Source organism: Tympanuchus pallidicinctus, unplaced genomic scaffold, assembly GCF_026119805.1.
Source record: "Tympanuchus pallidicinctus isolate F22 unplaced genomic scaffold, pur_lepc_1.0 scaffold1, whole genome shotgun sequence".
Classification (NCBI taxonomy): domain Eukaryota; kingdom Metazoa; phylum Chordata; class Aves; order Galliformes; family Phasianidae; genus Tympanuchus; species Tympanuchus pallidicinctus.
This window is the reverse complement of record NW_026294618.1, coordinates 39,776,356-39,800,475: the sequence shown is the minus strand read 5'-3', so window position 1 is coordinate 39,800,475 and position 24,120 is coordinate 39,776,356. Positions and strand designations below refer to the sequence as shown.

General features: G+C 35.9%; 1 protein-coding gene across 3 annotated transcripts in view; it reads left to right on the top strand.

Moving 5' to 3' along the window:
* The window catches only part of ASCC3 (activating signal cointegrator 1 complex subunit 3), a 257,468-nt gene that overhangs the window by 68,770 nt on the left and 164,578 nt on the right, over positions 1-24,120 (top strand). For all 3 annotated transcript variants that reach the window (XM_052685015.1, XM_052685110.1, XM_052685166.1), the window contains exon 11: positions 19,511-19,675. In XM_052685015.1, the coding sequence (XP_052540975.1) occupies positions 19,511-19,675 (165 nt within the window). The remainder of the gene's footprint in view (positions 1-19,510; positions 19,676-24,120) is intronic.

The following is a 24,120-nucleotide window of genomic DNA, read 5'->3' as shown; positions in this document are numbered from 1 at the left end:
GGCTATAAACTTGGTTTCTGTTTCATCTACAGCTTGCTTTTTCTGATACTCCTTTTCTCATTTCCTGCACCTTAATAAGATATAGAGATGATTCTAGGTAAAAGCAGATAATAAACTGGATTTCTGCTGCTTTCTTTCCCACCTATGGAAATATAAATACACTAAAAATGAAGAAAGTTTATTATATTCTGTTGTGTCCGTATATATATGGTTTCCTTCTCATGCATATAGAAAGACCGCTGCTAGAAACTGAATATTCATGTATATTAATTGATCCTGTGTTTATACTAAATATATAACCTCGGGATTCTCTACACTAGTTACACATTTACCGTATTTATTTATTTATTTTTTAAAAAAGTTACCCATTTCATATGCTTTTATGCTTAACCAGAAATTAGGACATCTTCGCATTAGGAAAAGAGGATAAATAATGAGAAAGTATTTGAAATTAAAGGACTTTTTTTTTTTTCTTTCACTTAAGAATTGGCAAAAAATTAGTGATGACAGAATTATCACTAAGTCATGTTAGACGTGAAGGATTTCTTTTTGACTACTTGACCTATTTAATTCTGAAACCATATAAATAGATTGAATTGTGATAAATGTGATAAATCCAAGTAAGTAATATTTCAAATGTCCATTTTTTCCAGTAAAAAGGATTTTTGTGTAAAAGAGAAATCTTGTAAAACAGGTTTTATTGCTTTAAAGATTAGGGGTTTTTTAAGGTACTCTTAGTCCATTTCATAGGTTTTTGTAGGAATTAAGTGCTGTGGAGGTAATCTTTCAGGGAGCAGTAAATGAGAATATCAAATGTAGGCAAGTACTTTTGAGCTTGTCAAATGTTATCCCATTCATATTAATATAGTGTTTTGTGAAAACAACATGAAGTACTTTTGCTTACATATTACCTAGCATATTCAGTCTCATGTACCTTCTTTTTACTTTGTCACTAATACCTTTCCATGTGCTCTATGTTTTGTCTGTCCTGAGGCATGTTAGGCAGTTACTCTGATGTTAGCCCTCTGTAAGGGGCCGTAGTTTCTAATTGAATGCCTTTTCTTTTCTTTTCTTTTCTTTTCTTTTCTTTTCTTTTCTTTTCTTTTCTTTTCTTTTCTTTTCTTTTCTTTTCTTTTCTTTTCTTTTCTTTTCTTTTCTTTTCTTTTCTTTTCTTTTCTTTTCTTTTCTTTTCTTTTCTTTTCTTTTCTTTTCTTTTCTTTTCTTTTCTTTTCTTCTCTTTTTCTTCCTTCCCTTCCCTTCCCTTCCCTTCCCTTCCCTTCCCTTCCCTTCCCTTCCCTTCCCTTCCCTTCCCTTCCCTTCCCTTCCCTTCCCTTCCCTTCCCTTCCCTTCCCTTCCCTTCCCTTCCCTTCCCTTCCCTTCCCTTCCCTTCCCTTCCCTTCCCTTCCCTTCCCTTCCCTTCCCTTCCCTTCCCTTCCCTTCCCTTCCCTTCCCTTCCCTTCCCTTCCCTTCCCTTCCCTTCCCTTCCCTTCCCTTCCCTTCCCTTCCCTTCCCTTCCCTTCCCTTCCCTTCCCTTCCCTTCCTTCCCTTCCCTTCCCTTCCCTTCCCTTCCCTTCCCTTCCCTTCCCTTCCCTTCCCTTCCCTTCCCTTCCCTTCCCTTCCCTTCCCTTCCCTTCCCTTCCCTTCCCTTCCCTTCCCTTCCCTTCCCTTCCCTTCCCTTCCCTTCCCTTCCCTTCCCCTTCTTTTCCCCTTCTTTTCCCCTTCTTTTCCCCTTCTTTTCCCCTTCTTTTCTTGAAGTTATAGAAAACACTTTTATTACCAGTGTGTTTTCTTGGAATACAGCAGCTCTTTCCTGTTGAAATGTTGGATGTTTTAGACATTGTAAATTCTGCAAATCTTTTTTTTGATGTGGAATGGGATAAATGAGGTGGCCATCAGAAGTGATCCAGAGATTATAAAGCTCACAGATTCAGAGAAGCTCTTCTCTTTTTAAGTTGTTTGTTTCAAAAGAGTTGAATCTAGTTAATATTCCCTCTTCCTGTATGACTAGAATGAAAAGTAGTGCCTTATTCAGTGCGCACCCATGGCTTCAGGAGCAGAATATCTTTTGATCAGCATTTGGACTGGGAGATAAAACTTTTCAGAGGACATCAAAATCTAATACAAAAAAAAAAAAAAAAGAAAAGAAAGAGGAAGCGACTAGTCTCTCTTTTCTCAAAAGTTTCAGAATTTTTCTCAGTAGTAGAACTGTGCTAAAAGCAGATTTCCTTTCCTCTGAATTGTTAAATTATGCTCTTTTCAAAATGAGTCTACCTTCGTGAAGCGAAAAAAATCACTTGAGTGATGATGAGTAACATGAGTAAAATATGCCAAAAGACTTAGAAGAAAAAAATAAATGTGAATTGCTGACTCATGTTTAGCAAGAACAAATGATGAATTCCATACTTGATATGGTGCAATTCAGCACGTACATATAGATGAAGGAAAAAGTGGCTGGAGTACAGCCCAGTAGAAAGAAATCTGGAGCTTTTGGTTGATGGAAAGCTCAATACAAGTCAACAATGTGCCCTGACAGCCAAGAGAAACAGCAGTAGGTTGGGGTGCATTAATCAGAGTATAGCTAATTGGTTAAAATAAATTATTGTCCTATTGGTACTCAGCATTGGTGCTGACAAGAAATATGTAAAAATATTAGAATACGTCCAAGGGAGGTTAAGAAAGATGGTGAAAGGGCTAAAGGGCATGACTTGAGAGGAGCAGCCAAAGATACTTGGTTTGTTTAGCTTGGAGAAGAGGGGATTTGCTGCTTTTTACAGTGTCCTTCTGAAGGGGAGTGGAGAGTAAAATAGATACTGGTCTCCCTCCTAAACATTCTTAGGATGTAAGGGAATAGCTTAAAGGTGCCTGAAGAGGAGTTTGAAAATTAGGAAAAAGCTGTTCACTATGAGATGTCAAAGCACTGCAACAAGCTTCCCAGGGAACTGATTGTGGCCCCAAGCCTGTTGATGTTGAGGAAGCATTTGGACAAAGCTTCTTGGTAGGTGGTATAATTCTTATGTTGACCTGCACGGAGCGGGAGAAAATTAGACCATCATGGGCACCTTCTAACTCAGGATGTTCTGTGTTTCTATGACTCAGGAAACACTGAAATCTTTATTCAGTATGATTTCCATGTTCCAAAGTCATCTCCATCCTCCCACTGTCTTTCTTTATTGATGATTTTCTTTATTGCAGAAGACTTCACAGTGCTGTGCTTTAACCCTGTCAGACATCTCAGCACCACACAGCTGCTAGCTCAGACTCCCCAAGTGTAGTGGGGGAGAGAATAAGAAAGATACAAGATTAAGAACTCATAGGTTGAGATAAAGACAGTTCGTAGGTAAAGCAAAAGCTGTGCACAAGCAAAGCAAAATGGGGAATTCAGTTGTTACTTCCCATCAGCAGGCAGATGCGCAGCCAACTCCATGAAAGCAGGGCTCACCGTGAGTCACTGTTTCTTGGGAAGATGCCAACACATCATACATTGCATTCTTTCTCCTTCTTTCCACCAGTTTTATTGCTGAGCATGACATCGTATGATACAGAATATCCTTTTTTTTTTGGTCAGTCCCTGTCCACTGTTCTGGCTATGTCCCCTTTCAGCTCCCTGTTCCACTCCAGATCCTTGCTGGCAGGGCAGCACGAGGAGCTGAAATGCCCTTGGCTTTGTGCAAGAATTGCTCTATAATCGTAATGCCTTACCACTACTGTTTTCATCAAAAATCCAAAACACAGCCTCATATGTGCATCTATGAAAAAAACTAATCTTAACCCAGCCAGAACTGTATCAGCATGCTACTTTCGGGATAAATTGTATGTTAAGATCACTATCCAAGATATCTTTGAGGTATTAAGGCTTGATGGAGTTCCACAGACTGTTGTATATCTTCTCTCTTTTATAACTTTTTCTGTAAATGTCAAATATATTTTTATTAGTATCTAGTTTCAAAAGCAATATTTAAAATATGAAGAGAAGTGTCTTTGTATACATGCCAATACCTACTGTATTATGTGTAAAGATTTGAAATACTATTTTTCAGGGTTCTGATCTTGTCTGTTCCTTTACCAGCAAGCAGTTGCACTCACAGTTTATAGCAGTGTGATGATCAGTGACATCCAGGTCTTTAGCTGAGTAGAGTTCAGTCTCAGATGTTGGAGTTAGAAAGTGGAGATCCAAACAGTTTTTGAAGGGCAAGCAAGGGAAAGGGTGGGAAAAAAAGAGGAAAAAAGAAAATGCTTTTTTTTAAAGAACATTAATAGGTCCGGAATAGGTAATAGGAAATAGGAAATGAAGAAAAAAACTGAATTAGGTAAAACCTTCCTTTGCTTTGTAAATGAATGGGATCTGAAGGTGGAGAAAAGAACTAAATCAAGCATTTCTCCTACCCAGCTGTGCAGACTTCCATAGTATCACCCCAGGAACACTTAGATTTTCAATTTCATTGTATTAGTTGACCCTTGAAAGATAAGGAAGTTTTTCTATGAGTGTCAGTTTTGTGGCATTTTCCCACAGATTTCTCCTTTCCTTACCTCAACTTCAGGAAATAGTAAAAATGGGTTAAAAAGGACTAATGTTAAAAAACAGAAAGGCATTTTGGGATATGTGATGTGCAGAGCAGAGCCAAACTTCTTTCTTTGAATTTTTTAGCACTATGAAATAAAGATACTAATTTTGTGATTCCACATGTAGGAATCCTGGTTACCTCCAAGAATTAAAATGATTTAAAAATTGAATTTTGCTTATACAGAGATTTTTGAATAACTTTTCAGTGAATTCAGTTGATAAGCTTCTTGTTAGTTGAATTGTTGTCTGCAATCAAAGAAATGAAATGTCTCTCTTCTGTCTCTCGGACTGTTCCAGTGTTTTGATGTTACCGTTCTGTGCCTTCAGCATTGTACTCATTTTCTTTTTTGGCATCAGTCTTCCAATATACTAGTGGAATTGTTGGAAGCCATTCTGATTTACTGCTGTCCCATTAATATATGTGCCTATGACAGCTAAGATTTTGCCAGAGGGGAAAAAGTACTCATATGTGATCAAATGGTAGCAGTTTGGATAAAAAATGGTAGTCATTTATAAGGAACTGTAGGTGCTGCCTATGACCTAAATTAATTTCTAGATTTATGACAGAATCCATCTTGATTTTACTGAAATCAAGCTTCCATGCTTTAGAAATTAGAATCACTACTCTGAAACATTCATTTAAATTTTATTTGAAATAATTTATTTTTTCAAGCAGACAGATATAGTGGCTTATTATACTACATGCCTACTTGCCTGCTGTTATTGCATAATCTGTAGTGTTTTACTACAGACTTTGAGTAATCTGCTTTGAGTTTAATAATCACACATCACACTCTGATAAAATGTGTAATGTGCAACTGACTGGCAGCATCTTTTGGTATGACTCACTTGTCTGAAATCTGTATTTGGATTGGACTGGAAAGGGGGAGTTTTAACAGAAAAAAAAATGTAGTAGAAATGGTCCCAAATAATTACAGTAATTTTGAACAAGATAAAATACTTTCTGTGTTCTGTAGTTGAAGTATATGGGTTTTTAAATGTAATTGCATTCTTCACTGTGTTTGCATTTTTATTAGAAGTAATTATGTTTGTACCTGACTTAGTTCTGTTTTCTGCTAGTTTTTCTAAACTGCTTAGGAACAAAAGTTTTGGGTAGTGTTTTTTCTTGGTTTTCCCCCTCTCTCCCTCTTTTTTTTTTTTTTTTTTTAATAATAAACTTATATAACCTTTCAGTATTATACTTCAGCACATATGTGAAAATATAAAATTTTCAATTTGGATAAAGCCCTTGCTATACCTTCAGTGCACACGTTTTTTCATTTACTTTAAGCTTTATCAGAATAAATTCATTTTAAAAGTATCTGTACTTGAAGCAGTTGCATTAATCACTGTCTCTGCAGAGGCTTGATATTGCAGTGAAACTTAAAAAGTAGTAGTGTACAAATACAAGAAAAATAATTGTGTTTTGGATACATCATTGATCCAGGCTGTAACTGAATGTATTGAGAGGAATGCTGTTGCTCTTTGGTTATATGGCTAAGACCAACAGTGTCACCTGCAGGTGAATCAAGTAGATTTCTTGATTTTTTCAAGTGGAAATCTGAGCCACGGTTAGTGAAAATAGGAGGATCTGGCTGAGTAACTTTCAAATTAATATTTTAAATCAATTTTACTGCTTACTCTTCTTATGAAATTATTTGCAAATATGTAATGATTGCTTCAAATTAATTTCTTCAATAAGTGCTTACTGGAAAAAAAATCTTGAAATTATTCTTTAGTATGTATGAAAGATCTTTATTCACAATATTCTACCTATTTACCAATAAAAATCAAACAGTGCTGGAAATGTGAAGGTTTTATGATGTTCAAATCTGTTTACTGCTTTTATATGGGCGAAATTAACTGTTTATTGATTTAATCTCTGGGTAGAATTTCACTGAAATGAATCACATGAAATGTCTGAAGTATTATATTTAAATAAAAAGTCAAATTAATAAAGAAAATCTTTGATATTGCTAATATCTGCTGGATTTAACAGATACAATAATCTAAGATAATGTACAAATTAGTATTTTAGTACAATAATGTACAAACTGTATTTATGTTGAGAGGAATGCTGTTCTTCAGTCATTGAGGTTTCACTGTCTTTGTCTCTCTGTTGCTAGATTTGTGGTTAATATAAAAAAAAATATCAGGTCATATTTCTTGAATTTCTAGACTAGAACTGACATAACTGACATAATAGTGAAGGATTTTAGTTGTCTTATTTCACTAGGGTGATCGTCCAGAGGCTAGTGAACTGCATGTCAGTTGCAAGGGACTAGTAGTATTTTAAGCTACGTGGTGAATACTGCTGATGTTGTCAGAAAGGCTTCGGCATTATGCAGATGCCTGATGATAAAAGAAGTAAGCCCAGTTGGAGTTGCAAATTACCCTCTCAGTTCTTGAATCACAGAATCACCAAGGTTGAAAAAGACCTCTAAGATCATTCAGTCCAACCACCATGTTCCTCACTGCAACATCTAAATGTTTTTTTTTAACACCTCCAGGGATGGTGACTCCATCACCTCCTTGGGCAGCTTGTGACAGTTTCTGACCACTCTCTCGGAGAATTATTTCCTAATGTCCACCCTGAATCTCCCCTGGTGCAACTCGAGGCCATTCCCTCTCGTTCTGTCACTAGTTACGCAGGAGAAGAGGCTGATTCCCACCTTGCCACAGCCTTTTTTCAGGTAGTTGTGGAAAGTGATAAGCTCTACCCTGAGCCTCCTCTTCTCCAAACTGAACAATGCCAGTGCCCTCAGCTGCTCCAGACCCTTCACCAGCTTTGTTGCCCTTCCTCGGACACCCTCCAGGATTTCGATGTGTTTCTTGCAGGGAGGGCTCCAAAAGTTAAAACAATCATCGGGATGCAGCCTCACCAGGGCTGAGTGCAGAGGGACAATCGCTTCCCTTCTCCGGCTGGCAACTCTATTTCTGATATAAGCCAGGATGCCACTTGGCTTTTTGGCCACCTGTGCCACACTACTTGCTTATGTTCAGCTAAGCATCAACAGTACCCTCAGGTCCGTTTCTTTCACACAATCTTCCAGCTACTCTGCCCCAAGTCTGGGACGTGGTGTTGTCATGTTGCAGAAGAAAGCTTGTCATCTTCTCTGACCTGCCACTGAAAGTTCTAGCCTTCAGCTTAAGTAAGCTTCACTATGTAGTAATCAGAGTTGATGATTTGTCTGGATTCCAGGAAATCCAGAAAGATTACCCCTTTCCTATCCCAAGAGATAGGGCACATGACATTACCTGATGAGGGCTGTGTCTGGAACTTTTTCTTTAAAGAAGATTTCATGTCACCACTCAATGAACTGCTGTTTTGCCTCTGACTTCATGTCCCTTTACCAGTAATGATGCAGTCCAGGAAATGGTCACCTTCAGTCTCACATTGGTTCAGTACGTCCTGACAGACTTGCATATAGTGGTCTTTCTATTCCTGTGTGAACATTTATGGGACTCACTTGGTGCTAACTTTGCAATATTTTAATGTTGTCACCATTGTTTCTGTAGCCAATATTCAACTCTGTACACCGTTCCCTTGTCATAATACACTGATTTACATGGATGAGATGATTGAGATAGTCTTCATTTGGTGATGTGACAGCTATGCATGATTGTCTAGAATGTGGCTCATCTTTCAAATTGCTGATGTCATCATCCACTGCTGAAGCACACCACCCATTGCAAAATTGTACTTACATCCACTGTTTGGTCTCCATAACTGTTTAGCAAGCATTGATGGATGTCAGTGGGTGCAATTTTTCCACATGAAGGAATTCAGTGGCCCACCTTTAATTCCACGACAAGTGCTGTTTTGTCAGACTGCCCCTCTGCTGCCATCAGTCACACGGCAACAGAATGTGATAGAATATTGGCAGGAAGGTTCAACTTCTACTGCCACAGCACCAACATCTGCCTCTGACATTGTGAGGCAATATAATAAAATAGGAGGCATTATTTTTGGAGCAGATCTCATAAATATATCAAGTCCTCTGTGGTAAGTGGTTGCCTTACATACAATTCAGAAATCTTTTAAGCCTGTTTCTTGAGTCTTCATGGTTTTGGTATGTTCAGATTTTAGAATGTATTTGCTGTTTAAGAAAATACTTTAGACTGTGTCAGCCATAAACCTTTGTGTCAAAGAGATAGTGCTAAGCACAAGATTTCTTCCATTTCTTTGATCATGTTTTAGTACATTTAAGGCAATCTGTCTTATTTTCCAAGTTGTTTTCACTTTTGCGTCTCTTAAAATAGGCATCTTTAATGTTATATTCATTTGGTAACCTTGGTGTATGGTGGGGGCTGAGAGTGGGGAGAAGAGAGTTCCTAATCGAGTCAAACATTTTAAAGGCTCTTTATTTAGTCGTGTAATGGTATTTAAAATGATTGTAATTGTAGTAAGTTCATGTTTTTCTGATGCAGCACAGTTCTCAAGATTTTACAACTGTAATCTTTTCCGCAAAACATCGTCTTTGCTTAATGTGCTTCAGAAAGTGTGATATTTTTAAGGACGTTATGCACATGGTTGCTGACCTGTTACAGTAACCAACAAAATTAACTCATGGGGAAAACTGCTCAAATAGCATGTTACTGCAATTTTTTTTACACTCTTTTGTAAATAACAATGAGGATATTATACTGCTTAATATAATGCATCAGTATTTTATGTCTGGATGGGAAACTGAAAGGTTTTCAGACTTCAGGAGTGTCTAGCAGTCTGTGAACTTATTAATACGTTTTGATATCTCCAGTTTCAAGAGAGGCTCATATCAATGAGCAGGAAGTCAAGGAGAAGTGACAGGAGGCTTGCAAGACCAAACATAAAAGTAAAAAGTAAACATCTAAAGAGTGGATGTACAGGCAGGTGACCTAGAAGGAATGTAGTGTCTGTTAGAGCATGAAGGGATAGGGTTAGGTGAGCCAAAGCCTGTATGGCAAGGAATCAGCTTCAAGGTTAAGGTCAACAAGGGAGGCTTATTTTATATTAACAGCAGCAAAAGGAAGAAGGGAAAACATGAGTCTACTGCTAGAATGATAAAGATTATGTAAAACGTTGAGGTACCTAATGACTTCTCTGCTTCGGAGTTTATTTTTAGGGCTGGCATTCAGCAATCCCTAGCCACTGAAAACAATAGGAAAGTCTGTGGAAAAAAAAAAAGACAAACAACAGTTGTTGGAAGAGAGTTAGATTAGGGAATGTGCAGGCCTGAAAGGAGTGTAGTAGTGAGATGGATGTCAGCCTCTTTTCTCAGAAAATCAGTGACAGGACATGAGGTAATGGCTCTATGTTGCACCAGTGAAGTTTCAGGTTGGATATTAGGAAAATTTCTACTCTTTTGAGTGGTGAGATATTGGAATAGAATGCCAGGGGAGGTGGTGGAGTTACTATCCCTGGAGGTGTTCAATAAGTGTATCGATGTGGCACTGAGGTATGTGAGTAGTGGGTTTAGTGGGTTGGGTTGGTGGTTGGACTGGATGATCTTAGAGGTTCTTTTCAACCTTAATGATTTTATTATTCTGTATGGTTTTCTCATTTCATGATGAAAGTACTGGAACAGGCTGCCCAGAGAGGTTGTGGATGCCCCGTCCCTGGAGATGTTCAAGGCCAGATTGGATGGGGCCCTGGGCAGCCTGGTCTAGTATTAAATGGGGAGGTTGGTGGCCCTGCCTGTGGCAGGGGCTTGGAGATTCATGATCCTTAAGGTCCCTTCCAACCCTGGCATTCTGTGATTCTGTGAAAGATGCTACTTTGATAAATACATTTCAGAGTTTTTTTTGCAAGTGATGGAAGACCAATAAGCAGTATTCTTTTAATATTTTGTCTGAAAAATGAAGACTGGAAAACATTAAAAAGCAATGTCTAAATGTTAAATTCTAATGTGTAATGACTCTCATTAAGTAAAAAAGAAGAATGTCTCTACAACTGTTCATAAAATATAAGCAAAGAATCTGAAGCTGAAGTGCTTCATGATATGGGCTAATTACTTAACTGCATATAAATAATTATGAGTTGATTAAAAATACCAAATAAAATATTATTGTGGGGTGTTGACTCTTGAGCTTTTTAGGCATTGAGAATGCCAGTAAAACGTGCAGGGAACTGCTAGCAGAAATGTATTTTTCAGTAGTATTTATAATTAATATTTTATCTATGAAGGACTTGGAAGAATGATTTACTTCTGTTGATTGTAATGGTCTTGTAAATAAAAAGGTTTTGTGTAAAAGGAATCCATGTCTATAAAACTGCTAACTGCTTTGCAGCTCCAGATACTTTTTTAAGCACTGTAAATTTCACAGGATAAAAAAGCAGTCTTTTATAGTTAATGCAAATGATGCATTAAGTTAGACCCTTCTCCCAGAGTACAATTTAAAGGTACTCAGAAGTCCAATTATCTTTGATTTAGCTGTAAAAATTGCAGAATAACAGCTGTGCCTGCTGAGTGAATATTCCTCTGAAAAAAGATAGCTTATCTGAGTAGATTTGAGGACAGGTTGCTGAGGGCATGTCTGACTCCTTTGGCTCTTTTTCAAATTTTACAGCTTCTGGTCAGTTGAAAATGCAAGTAAATTATAAAACGGCATCAAAGCAATTTAGAATTTATATCCTCTGAATTGTCATTTTGCATATTAGTGTGTATTTTGGGTTGTTTATTATTTATTGTGACTGTATGTTGAGGAAAAAAAAAAAGAAAAAACACTTTAGACGTGCTACAGATTATCTTGCTATATTTTACTCCCATCTAAAAGTATAGATTTTTCTATACTGCATTACAAGAAATACACTGTAATTTTCCATAGAATTAAAGCATACTTAATACTTCTTGGGAGTATATTATTGTATATATATATTACGTAAAGTATATATGAATAATTTAACATGCTAGCAATATAGAGTATAATTAAAATGTATTGTTTAGGATTTACCACCAAGTAAAGGAACACAGATTTCTTCTCTTCCTACTGTAGATAATTTTTAAGTAATAAAGAAATTAAAGGTAATAATTATTGTAAAAAAGTTATTCTCAAATTTATGTATCCGCATAGTGAGATACGCAGGACCGTTTTGATGAGCCTTAAAAGTATGCCTGTATAAATACATTGGAAAAACTGATAGCTGAGGTAGTCTTTTATCTTTGTCATCATAAAAAAGCAACACCACTATTAAGTTGCTGGAGAACATCAGTGTATTTTCAAAATATGTTCTTGCTTGTAGTTATCCAGTAAACAAACTATTAACATTGGCCCAAATATGCTCTAATAGTATTTGAAAACATGGCTGTAGAGTATATTTCTGTATGTTTTGTTGCTATTTTACTGTCCCTGTTCTATATGAAAGAGGCTGAGGGAAAAGAAAATGCAAAATAACATGGAGAGGGCTTGAAATCAAACAGGCTGGAAGTAGTGTCTCTAGAGATAGACATTTGCTGTGAGTTGTCAGATCTGATTAAGGGAGGTATTGGCATCAATCAGACCTGACAGTAGTGTATCAGAGGTTAGTATAACTATAATCAGTGAGCTGATTAATGGGAAAGAAGGAAAAAAAGGGCAATGTTTTGGATCAAACTCCTTTAAAACATTTAGATCATTATTTAAACCTGAAAGTTGAGTGGCTAATGAAGTTTGTTATAATATAAGAAATACATTTCACAAAGCGTGCTAGCTGTTCTTCCTCATTTGTAACTGTGGTAGTTAAAGTCAGATTTGAACTGACACTAAAAAGAAGGGTTTTATCCTAGAAAAAAAATGTAAGTGGCAGATGCTCTCATCAGATTACTTCTCAGTAACAATTATTGGGAACCTAATATGTATTGTTTTCCATAGTTTCTCTTCAGTTTAATTTAACAACTTGATGTGTATAGTTTTATACTCTTTCAATGACAACACAGAAAACTAAAATGCCTTCACAACAACAAAAAGGAATTCCTCTGACATGTCACCCTCATTTGTTAGATTGGATTTAATTCCATTTTGGTTTGCATCTATGAAAGTCCATTTTACTGAAGTTTAAAAGTTGTGCTACAACTTATAACTGAATATTGCAATCAGTGAAACATCTGGAAGTGAGCTGGAAGTAAAACATTTTAGATCTTCTAAACTTGGGTGTGTGTCTTTAACTCTTTTTGTAATTAACTATACTAGAAATAAAATATTAATAAAAAAATCAGTTCAGCAGCATTTGAGGTGTGATAAATATCTTGCTCTGATAAGTAGGTGTCCAGATGCATAGTCAAACCACTCATTCCCTTTTCATTGCATGGGCACAACTGGCTCTATAAAGGAGCAAACTCAATTGTAATTGTATGAGTTCCTAGGATTAAGGCATAAAATAAAACAAGCTAAACAAAGTTGTGTTTCTTCAGTTAGAAATTAGTTTGCCTTTCTAATGAGTTCTGAGTGACTGTTTAAAATTTTCTTTGTTCTATTGTTGATCTCTAGATTTGTTGTTGATTGCAAATGTTAGCTTTGATGGCTTTCAAAATTGCTGCTATTATACATCAATGTAACCCACCTCATTGAATCTTTCTGACATGAAAAGCTCAATCTTCTTTGCAGATATCTTTTGTAACTATAGTCTTCCTACTGAATGTTTTTAAGATGTCCATACTAGATAAATGTAATTCTGTATTGCTATTACTTTAGAGCATATTAAATTTTGATGTAGCATCATCTATTTGCGCTGCCAATCTGTGTATCTTTGTTGTGTAAGAAACCTGTTTTACTGGAGATACAATTCTGTTTTAACTATGTAAAATGCAGCATCAGGTGGTTGTCACTGAGTAATGAAAAGCAATTTATTTATATTCATTGTTTATTACTTTCTTCTTTCCTATCTCATTCTTATTTTGAATTGTTGCCCTTTGATTCACTTTCTATATGTTTATTCTGCTCCCTGCCTGAACTCCTTGTTTCATGAGGTTTTGTGAAATGTTTAAGTAAATCATGTAGTGAGAGCACAATAAAAAGTACGATAAAAACAGAATTATGTAAGTGACTTACAGACTGCTGCCCTTTTTGATAGTTTTGCCTCATAGAGTACCAATATGGTAGTGTCCCTCGTAGAGTCTGATATCAGATACCTAATATTAAAATGTGAAAACTCCAAAGTGTCACTGAAGGAAAATATTTCCAATGTATACAAAGCCCCAGCATGGCAGCTTTCAAGAGAGAATTGCAGATTATAATGCATTCCAGCGTGAGGCTGGTCTGAGTGGATGTGTGTAAGTCTATGTAGTTTTCTGCATCTCTGTGCATGAGTCACGCTCTTGCAGTGGACATCCTCCTATGGCCAAGAAAAAACACCATGGTTAGTAGTTAGACCATGAATAGAGTACACTGTGTAGTATAACTATGCCCCTTGGCCAAAATGCTGTCAGAAGATGAGGAGTCTTGGCTGTGACTGAAGAGATCATGCTGTAGAATCAGCCACATAATCCTTTCATGTGCAGTAAGGGGAAATTATAGATGTATACAAAGGAGTGGGAGAAGAGAGAAAGCCAGTAGTGAATTAAAAATAATGAAGAAGCTAGATTAACTGAAGTTACAGAAGTGGGTTTTTGGGAGAGTGTCTTTGAATGTTGACAAAAAAAACAATAGTGACTAGACCAGAATTCTTTATTACTATCCATCTATGATGAATCACTGTGGTGGAAACAAACTTACTACAGACTCTAATGCAGAAAGAGGATGGTTCCCTACTTTTAGGTCCTTAGATGCTGAGCAGTGCTGTGGAAAGTCAAGAATATTTCAGTTTCTTAGCTTTTCATAGTGTCCCACTGTGAAAGGAGCTGGGCGGACAAAGAGCCCGGACAGCCAAAGGGATATTCCATAGCATGTGACATCATGCAAAAAAAAAACCAACTTGTGAAACTGTGGAGAGTTGGTTGGGTTTGGACTCGCTGGGCATTGCTCAGTGAGTGGTGATTATTCACTTGAACATCACTTGTTTTGTAATATTTTATATATCTGTATCATATTATAAATATGATAATTATATACATATGTAATCAATACTTTTAAAAATTATTATTCATTTCTCTTGTAGTAAATAGCTTTTCTCTTAACCTGCTGCTTTGCTTCTTTTTATTTTCTCCCCCATTCTACTGTGTGCGAGAGTGGTGAGTGAGTGTGTGGTGCTTTACTGCTTGCTGGGTTAAACTGCAACATTAATGCACTAGTATTTTTCTTTAACTGTATAAACAAATGGAAGGAACTTCAAAATTGTTCACCATCCCCAACATTATCCAGACAGTTTTGAGAAGTTTTCTGCATTCTCGTATTTAGAATGATGTTTTGCTTCACTCATGTCATTTCAGTTAAAAAAAAATCTCTTTATCTACAAGAGATTAAATAATTTCTAGTCATGCCTAATTACTGCCTTCTACTCCTTCTGAAATGCATAACATGCATTGTCCAATGGAGATTATATCTTTCAGTGGTCTCCAGGCTGTATTTTAGCTGTTTTCAGTCTCTTTACCCCTGCTTAGTTTGGCTGTTGTATCATAAATCAAATTTTTTTTAGTCTGTCAAAAAATGAGCAACTCCAGCATCATTGGTCATTGCACAGGAGCATGGGAGGTAGCCTTTGGAGTACAGATGCTCACATAGCTGCAGGCATCAAGTGACTTTTAAGACAAGGTTTGGTTTTCTTTCTCCTTCCCTGAAGAAATACTAAGATTAATTAGTAGAGAGTGGTACAAAAGTTACAAGGAAACACTAAGTAGCAGTTAATACCAATAGTAGGTGTTTGCTGTTTCTTGCAAAAATTCTCCAAAGGATGTTTTCACCACCTTTTAGGAAAACTTCTATGTGCAGTTGTGAACCAGCTTGCCTTCTCTAACAGTTCTTGTCTGATGTTTGCATGATTCTACTAAAAAATAAAAAATTCAAACATTTTAGATTACCATGATTCACATGAAACTCTTCATTATAAAGATTACAACTCATAACTTGTTTGTGAACAAACACAGTTGCAGAAAAATTAGAACACAGAAGTCAGCATTTATCTGAAGATGAGTCAAGCGTTTGGGAGATAGAACAGCTATTGTGTTTGCTCATCTGCAGTTGTATGTGATTATCTGAAAAGATCTTTTGGTCCTATTTTGATCAATTTTGGTTAGTTCTCTGGGGTTAACTTACTGGGTAACTCTAGCATCTGTCAGATTGTCAGTTCTTTATTTGAACTTAAAATCTAATGGTTGATGCTGATTTAGTAGTTCTACAAAAGCATACATAGTCATATTGTAAAAAAATGTTTTTATTGAGTAGCCCACTGAATGGAGCTGATTATGATAAACTGTTGTTGTCAATCTTGTGTTCCTGCTGTTTGTAGGAAGGCTTCATTTTTATCTTCAGGAATGCTCAATAAATCTCTGCTGTAAGAAATTTAAAAGCCCAGTTAAAGAGAAATTGCCAGCATTTTGCCCTGTAGGATGTTTACTTAAACAGTATGTGAACTTATATAAACCCATTGTCAGTCCTGAAATATATTTACCAGATTTGATAATGGAAAAAAATATATAAAATTAAAGTTATAATTTGCCATAAAGACATTTTGCCATGAAACATAATTTACTAATGATGCCTTACCTTCCAGAAAGGGAAGGTAGACTATTTTGAGAATCCGCTTTATAACATAATGAAGATTAGAGAATTTAGTTTACTAACTAACTGATTATTTACAACTGTTACCCTCTTTTTTTAATAATCAAGAATTGTATTTTGTCTAAAACAAATATGAAAACCAGTTTCTGTTTCCTGTCATTCCAGTTGATGCTCCATCTGTTATCCTAGTTGACCAGTTCTTTATGCATCAACTGTTTTTGGCATGAAAGGGACAAAAGGTCAGACAAGTGGCAAATATACTTGGAAGCTGAAGTTGCTAAAAAAGGAAAACTGTTCCTGAAAATGAACTTAATGGACTTTGTAGTGTGGGAAATTGTTGCTAAATATTTTATGCTTATACATTCATATATGGATTTGAGTGCACAGGAGCATGAATCTGAGATTAATATCATTTACTAGCATCAGAGAACATGTGTAGCTTAACCAGGCAGAAATACGATACTAGCCACATGCAAGGCCTTAACTAAAATGAGCTATTAAAAAAAGTAAACCTGAAGGATGTGTCCACTGTTAGAAATAAAACTTTAAGAAAGTAATGGAAGATCATTTCACCTCTATGAGACCACATGACTTTTCAGACTGAAAAAAAAAATCTAAAACAAACAAACAAAAAAACCCAAAGGAACAGCAAACAGCAAAGTATTTTTCAGAATGTTGATCTGAAACTATGGTATGAAAATATCCTCTTATCCTGAAGTCTGGTTTCTAAGGGGAGTGAAGAGAAACCGGCAAAAACAACTAGCAAAGTTTATGACTACAGAAAAATACACTTTCACAATTGCTTAAAATTGTATAGAGGTTGAATTTATCACCTATTATTGTCCTCCTTGACTTCATTTTTCAAAGTGAAGTAGTTTGGCTTTTTTGTTTGAGTTGTTTGAGTCTGAATTTTATGTAAAGTATTCATGAAATCACTTTGAATTGAAAGAATTTTTTGAAACATGCTGTCTTTTTTTGATATAAAGTAAAATGATCGACAGTCCTCACCTAAGAAGAAAGAGTTGTTTTCTTTTATAAAACCAATTTGACTATTCCATGTTTTCCGTGGTAGAAAAAGTCAGTGTGCAGCAGTTATTAACGATAATCCAAGAAGCATTGCAAAAGGAGATTTACAGGTCCAGAGAGAAACTTAAGATGACAGTAAAAATATAGATAGTTTACCCATTTCTGTTTAGCCATACCCTAACACAAACAAAAAATTTCTTTTAGATTTTTTAAAATTGAAATGTCTTTGCATGAGTTCCAGGTCATTAAGCAAATATGATACTTCAATTTTCCAGCTATTTCAATACCAAAAGAGGTGAAGTGGTGAAATAGTGCTTTAAAGGAACATGCTTCTCAGTGTGATGATGACTGAATTCAAAGTATGATAGAGAATATGTTAGAAAGCTATTTCAGAGTTTGGTTGCACTTTCTCAGCCCTCATACAGAAAGTAGACTCTTTTTGCTGAATCTGAGTTTTGAGTTTATAACTTTGTGGATGAAATGCGTTATTTCTGAAAATTAATTATAAAAATAAACAGCACCACAACATTTAAAAGTAATTATGAAACAGATCATAATGCTGCTTTGTTTATTATTTTAATTGAAAAAATAATCTGTGGCTTTGTTAACGTTTGCTGGTAGTCAACATTTTCTTTTGCTGATACTTTTAATTAGTGCCTTATGTTTGAATTCAATTTACAGTTTGAGAATACAAAGCTGATTTGTTTGTTTTTTAGAGGATTTTCTTTCTCAACTGTAAATCCTATTTGCAAAATAAATATAAAAGGCAATCTTATTTTCTGAGAAGATGCTCTCTGGAGGTCTCTGGTCTTGCTAAATGAGACAGGATATCAAGTATAGCTTTTAATTCAGGTCATTACATTGCCTATCGTTGCTGCTTCAAAATAAGATCAAAGTAAAAGAGATTTATAATGAATATTTAGTCTTTGCTCAAAAACAGAAAAATTAATGACACCAATTTAAATACATATTTTGATAACATGATTGGCATGAAAAAATAACTGATCTCAACATTGCCAATTTAGCTTGAGCAAATTAGCTAAGTAGCTTGCATTTGTAGCATTTCAAACCTTAAAGTCTTAATATGCATTGCTAAATGTATTTCCTCACTGTTTGCTAATTAATGTTCTGTTGAAGTACAGCTGTTAATTTTTTGTTGTTGACATGGCTCATTTTAAAGTGATAACAGTTGCATCTGTAGTAGTGTTACAATTCAGTTCATAAATTACGACCATACATTTTTACACCTACTGTTTTGTAGGAGTAAAAGAACTTGGAAAATCTGTATCTGCTAGTAAAATGCATCCAATAATACTTTGGGAAAAAAAGCATAGAAACATCCCACATACACACTCTCAGTGTTATGACTTATTCTTTCTTGCATTAAGTTTTAAATAAAGCGGGACAGAAAAATATTTTCTTATTATAACATCACAAAGAACACATCTCAGGAGTGGCTCTTGGTAATTAGGAAAGAGTGATAGGTTCTGAAAGAACAATTGGCCTGGAGCAATACTTTGAGGCGCTGCAGGGGAAAAATACTTATATTAGGAGGATTAATATATACAGATAACCTGGGCACCCTGATCTGAGTGGCTCTGTCTGGCAAGGGGAGATGGACAAAATGGCCTTTACAGATCCCTTCCCATTTCAATCAATCTGTAATTAAGAAGTCTATTAAGTTAGATTTTAAAAAAAATTGAGACAGTAATTCCAACAGTTTTTAACATCTATTAATATTATCCTGATGATACTTAATTTATTGTTCAGATGAGTGGAAATTATTTTTCTCAGATTTCGACTAGCAGTTTTCATAGAAGTTTTATAAGTCATCATTAATTTTCTGTGTCTCTCTGTGTTAGTCAGGACTTTGAAACATTATTCAGAATTACCTAATGTTTTTTGTGAAAAGTTTTTAGGTGTTTGTGGTTCTTAGATGGAAGCTAGAAATATTTTATCACAAACAACCTTTAGTGGGATTTGCAGATTAAATTAATTAGGTAAAGAATAGATTCTGGACAGATTTTTAATTGTTCTAATGTAGAAAGTGTATGCTAACGACATGCATTGCCTTGATGTAATTAGATGATATTTCTATATGCATTTTTGCACTGAAGCCCACCAGCTTTGTGTCCAGCATAATATGTTGATGCAGTGAACTATTTCTGGCTCAAATACATGAAGTAGGTAAAACTTACGGTAGCTTTGCTAAGTTCTACATTGCATTTACTCAGATAAATATTAATATACTGATAAAGTTGAATTTGGATTTTTCTTTGCATATGCTTAATATCTCTTTTTCTTCTTTAATAGATGCTTGTGACTACTCCAGAAAAATGGGATGTAGTAACAAGAAAAAGTGTTGGTGATGTAGCTCTCTCTCAGCTGGTAAGGCTGTTGATTCTTGATGAAGTTCATCTGTTGCATGAAGACAGAGGACCCGTACTTGAAAGTATAGTGGCACGTACTTTACGTCAGGTAAGAGCAAAAAAAAATTGTTTTAAACAATTTTATTTGATTCAGGAATATATTTCATTGTAAAAGAAGAAATGCTTTGACAATGAAATCAAAATGCTTAGGTGGTTTACAATTTATTTTATAGCTACTCTGTACTAAGTATGAAGAAAAATGGCTTCTGCCTTTTTTATTACCACAAATGTCAGATTCCTAGGATGCATAATTTATTTCGGAGCTACTTCCTTGTATTAATTTATGTGCTATACAAGTAACACTGAACTGGTACATTTTTAAACAAATAATAGGCAAGACAATATTTTAACATTACCAAAATTGCAAGTATTTTCTTACTGGCAGAGATTCCTTTTATTGGCACTTTTCCTAGAAGAAAAATTTTTTATCCAAAGAACGAAGAAGTTGTCATCACTGCTAGAATACGAAGTCATTTGTATTTGAGCATAAGTAGTCTTTCTTTCTTCCCTTAGCAGTACTTTCTAAATGCCAAAATCTGAAGTGGCAAAAGGAGAAAAGGATGAATGTGGTTCTTTGTTGTTGTTTTTGTTTTTGTTTTCTTAAATCTCATGCAAAAGAATGATGTTCAGCTAGGCAATAATTGTTGCATTCTTATATATTTTATAAACATTTTATTCAACAGTTAGACATGCATTTAGAAGAAAAAGTAAATGTGGAAGTTAGAAATAAATAAAAAGGGTTAGAATTTGAATAATTCAATCCAAGAATGGGTTGAGTAGGAAGGGACCTTAAAAAATATCTAGTTCCAACCCTCCTGCCATGGGCACGGTCACCTTTCACTAGATCTGGTCTCTTAAAGTCTCATACAGCCTGACACTGAGCAGGGATGGGGTATCCATAACTGGGCAATCTATTCTAGTAGCTGACCACCTTTGTAGTAATCTAAATCTACTCTCTTTGAATTTAAAACCGTTTTCCCTTGTCATATCACTACACTCGCTGATAAAAGAGTCAGTCTTCACCATTCTTATAGGCTCACTGTAAGGGTCTGTAAGGTGACAGTGAGGTCTCCCTGGAAGCTTCTGTTTTCCAAGCTGAAGAACCTCAAATTTCTCACTCTCTCTTCGTAGGAGAGATGCTTTAGCCTTCTGATATATATGTGGCTTGCTCTAATAGGTCTGTGTCTCTTGTGCTGGGAGCCCCCAGACTTGGATGCAGTATTCCAGGTGGAATTTATTGAAGGCAGAGTTGAGATTGAGTGTCAACTCCTTTGCCCTGCTGGTCATGTTTATATTGATGGTGCCAAGCATACAGTTGGCTTTCTGTGCAGCATGCACATGCTACTGACACACATCAAATTTTAGTACATCCAATGATAACAGTAAGCAGAGTGTAGGGTGACATTCTTTTTGTTTTTATCTTAAAGGTATGTTGTGCAAAATTGCATCAATACAAAAAATTTGTAACAAAATAGAAATGAATACAATTGTTCTTGTTATGGCTATATTTGCAAGCATGTTAATGTTTAAAATCTGTTGGCTTTCAAGATGCTTTTTTTCTTGGTAAGGCTACACTAACCTTGTTAAGTTCCTAAAATAGGATTCCTTATATGCTTTCTGAATCATCTGATTCTGGCTCCAGTGAGAACTGAATAAAATTAATGTTTGCTGTGATCCTACACAGTAAGTCTAAAGTTCTTGCATAAAGAACAAAATAAGTGATAATTCCTTAGAAGAACCCAAACAGTTAAAGAAGTTATTTATGGAGTGTAGGGTTTTGTAGAGTTTATACTACCTCAAGGGCACAGAAGCGTAACCTGTTTGATACTGTATTTTCTTTCTTAAATGGATTTGATTACCTTGTTTTCCTTAGGCATCTTTAAAGTTAAGCATCTCAGTTTTTAGCAGTGACCGTGACGGTCACTGTCTTCATGTCAGATTGCAAGACACATTTCATTTTTTTTATGTGAAGTTTTATGAAAGTTGTGAGGTGGGTTTCGGCTGTCTGAAATAGATGTCTAGAGCTATTTTATCTGCCTCAGGTTAGCCAGCTTGGCCTTATGCTTCTGCTTCATTTGGACACAAATCTCCCATAGATTCTTTGCTTTTGTGCCTGTCAAGCACATGTAGATGTCTTAAGGAATATTAAATGAGGCAATTATATCATGAGTACTGAATCCTACCCTTAGTGCATTTATTGTAATACAGCAGTATCTTTCTTCAACACTCATTTAAAAAATAGCTCTCTAGGGTGCTTTAATCTTCTAGGGCTTCAAGGTTTGTTTTACCTACCAAGTTGGAGTTTAATTTACTTGAAATTGAAGTTACTCATTTGTAACTCTTTCTTAAGTGAAGCAGATGGGATGAAAAACAAAGAAGAAATCTTGAAATTAACCATCTCACCACCTTTATGAATAGCTTGTTTATTTTAAATTGGTAAGAAAATCAATGATGGAGATCACTGTGGATCACTACAAGAAAACAGTTGAGAGAATGGAGTTGAAGAGTTGGAAAGTATACTGTAAAAGAACACACAAAAGAAAAACAGTTAAACAGAAAACAAACAACAACAGAAATACTGATATGTTGGAATATTTAGAACTATGCTGCAGGAAACAATTCTGGACAGACTGGATAGTTAGGATGAGGTCAGTGGGATGAAGTTCAACAAGACAAAGTGCTGGGTCCTGCTCTTTGGCTACAACAAGCCAAGTTAGTGTTACAGGCTTGGGGCAGAATGGCTGAAAGACCCTGTGGAAGAAACAGACCTGGTGGTATTGGTTGACACTCGACTGAACATAAGCCAGCATGTGGCCGAGAAGGCTAACGGTATCCTGGCCTGTATGGAATAGTGTTGCCAGCAGAAGCAAGGAAGTGATCATCTCAGCCCTGGTGAGGCTGCACCTTGAGTATCGTGATCACTTTTTGGCCCCTCAGTACAAGAAGGAGATTGAGGCCCTGGAGAGTACCCAGAGAAGGGCAGTGAAGCCAGTCAGGCTTCTGGAGCACAAGTCTTGGGAGCAGCTGAGGGAAATGGGATTGTTTAGTCTGGAGAAAAGGAGGCTCAGCTTATCACTCTCCACAACTACCTGAGGGGAGATTGTGGTGAAGCGGAGATCATCCTCTTCTCCCATGTAACTAGCTATAGAGTCAGAGGGAATGGCCTCAAGTTGTGCTGGGAGAGGCTGTGATTGGATATTAGGTAAACTTTCTTCTCTGGAAGAGTGGTCAGGTGCTGGAATGAGCTGTTCAGGGAGGTGGTTGATTAATCATCCCTCGAGGTGTTCAAAAAAACATTTAGATGTTGTACTGAGGGACATGGTTTAGTGGGAGAATTTTGTTGGTAGGTGAATGGTTGGACTAGATCATCTTGGAGGTCTTTTCCAACTTTGGTGATTCTGTGATAGGAAGTAAGAATAAGGAGATAAGTTTTGAAATAATACTACATCAGTCTGAAATATCCTTATGCCAATTGCACCACTGCAGTTATTGCTGAGATCAATTACCTGATTTGTACACCAGTTTAAGGCATCAGAGCTATTGACTTTTTTTTTCAATTTATAGTAAAGGGATTCAGAAAGTGAACAAGTTATTCAAAGAAAAGACCCTTACAGATTACTAGTCACTAAATCAGACTTGAGTTGAGGGCTATGCTGGCAGGCATCATTGACGTTTTCCTATTTTCTTTACTCCTAATAGAACAACCTCTTTTGGCGACTGTGGGAGACAGTGTAGTAGAGTAGTTGGATTTTTGGTTTGACCTGGAACAGTCACTCTCTCTTCTGTAACTTCTAGCATAGAACTGTGATAAATTCCTTTCAGTACTGCTTATGTTTTTTAATAAATCCAGTAGCTATTCTAATATAGTTATATTATAATTTCATCTGGATCATACTTCCCTACCTTGTGTATTAGACAATTGTATGATTCCTATGCATGTCAAGATCTGTAAAACATATACAGCTTTCTGTGTTTTGCTTGTTATCGTGCCTTGAAAGAAAAGGAAATATCTCTTTTGTTTTCATATGGTGTGTTTGAAGGTTGTTTTGCTTAGATTGTGGGAAATAGAAAAATAGACAATGGATTTGTTTTTTAATTTTTGATCTTTATAAGAATTGGGCCTGATGTAAATCTCTGGTATCGCTGTGCTGGAAAATAATGTTTTGAAATCTGTGTTGATATGCTTAACAAATACAACCATGCCAATACATTCTGAAAGCAGGAACATCCCGATGTATTATAAGATCTGTCCTAATTTGCACCTTAACATTTTTGAATTATAACTGTACTTTTCTCCAGATGGACACTGTCACACCATTTCCTGTGGGAGTTTAGCATGTTCATTTTAACTTACGGCATTTTTTTAATCAGCTTTTTTAATAACTTGGAAGGACAAATATATATTGGAATTGCTGGCAGTCTTAATCCTAGTGGAGTGAACAGTGTATTCACTCATGTTTGTACTTCTCAAATTTTTGAGAATGTTTTTGTAAG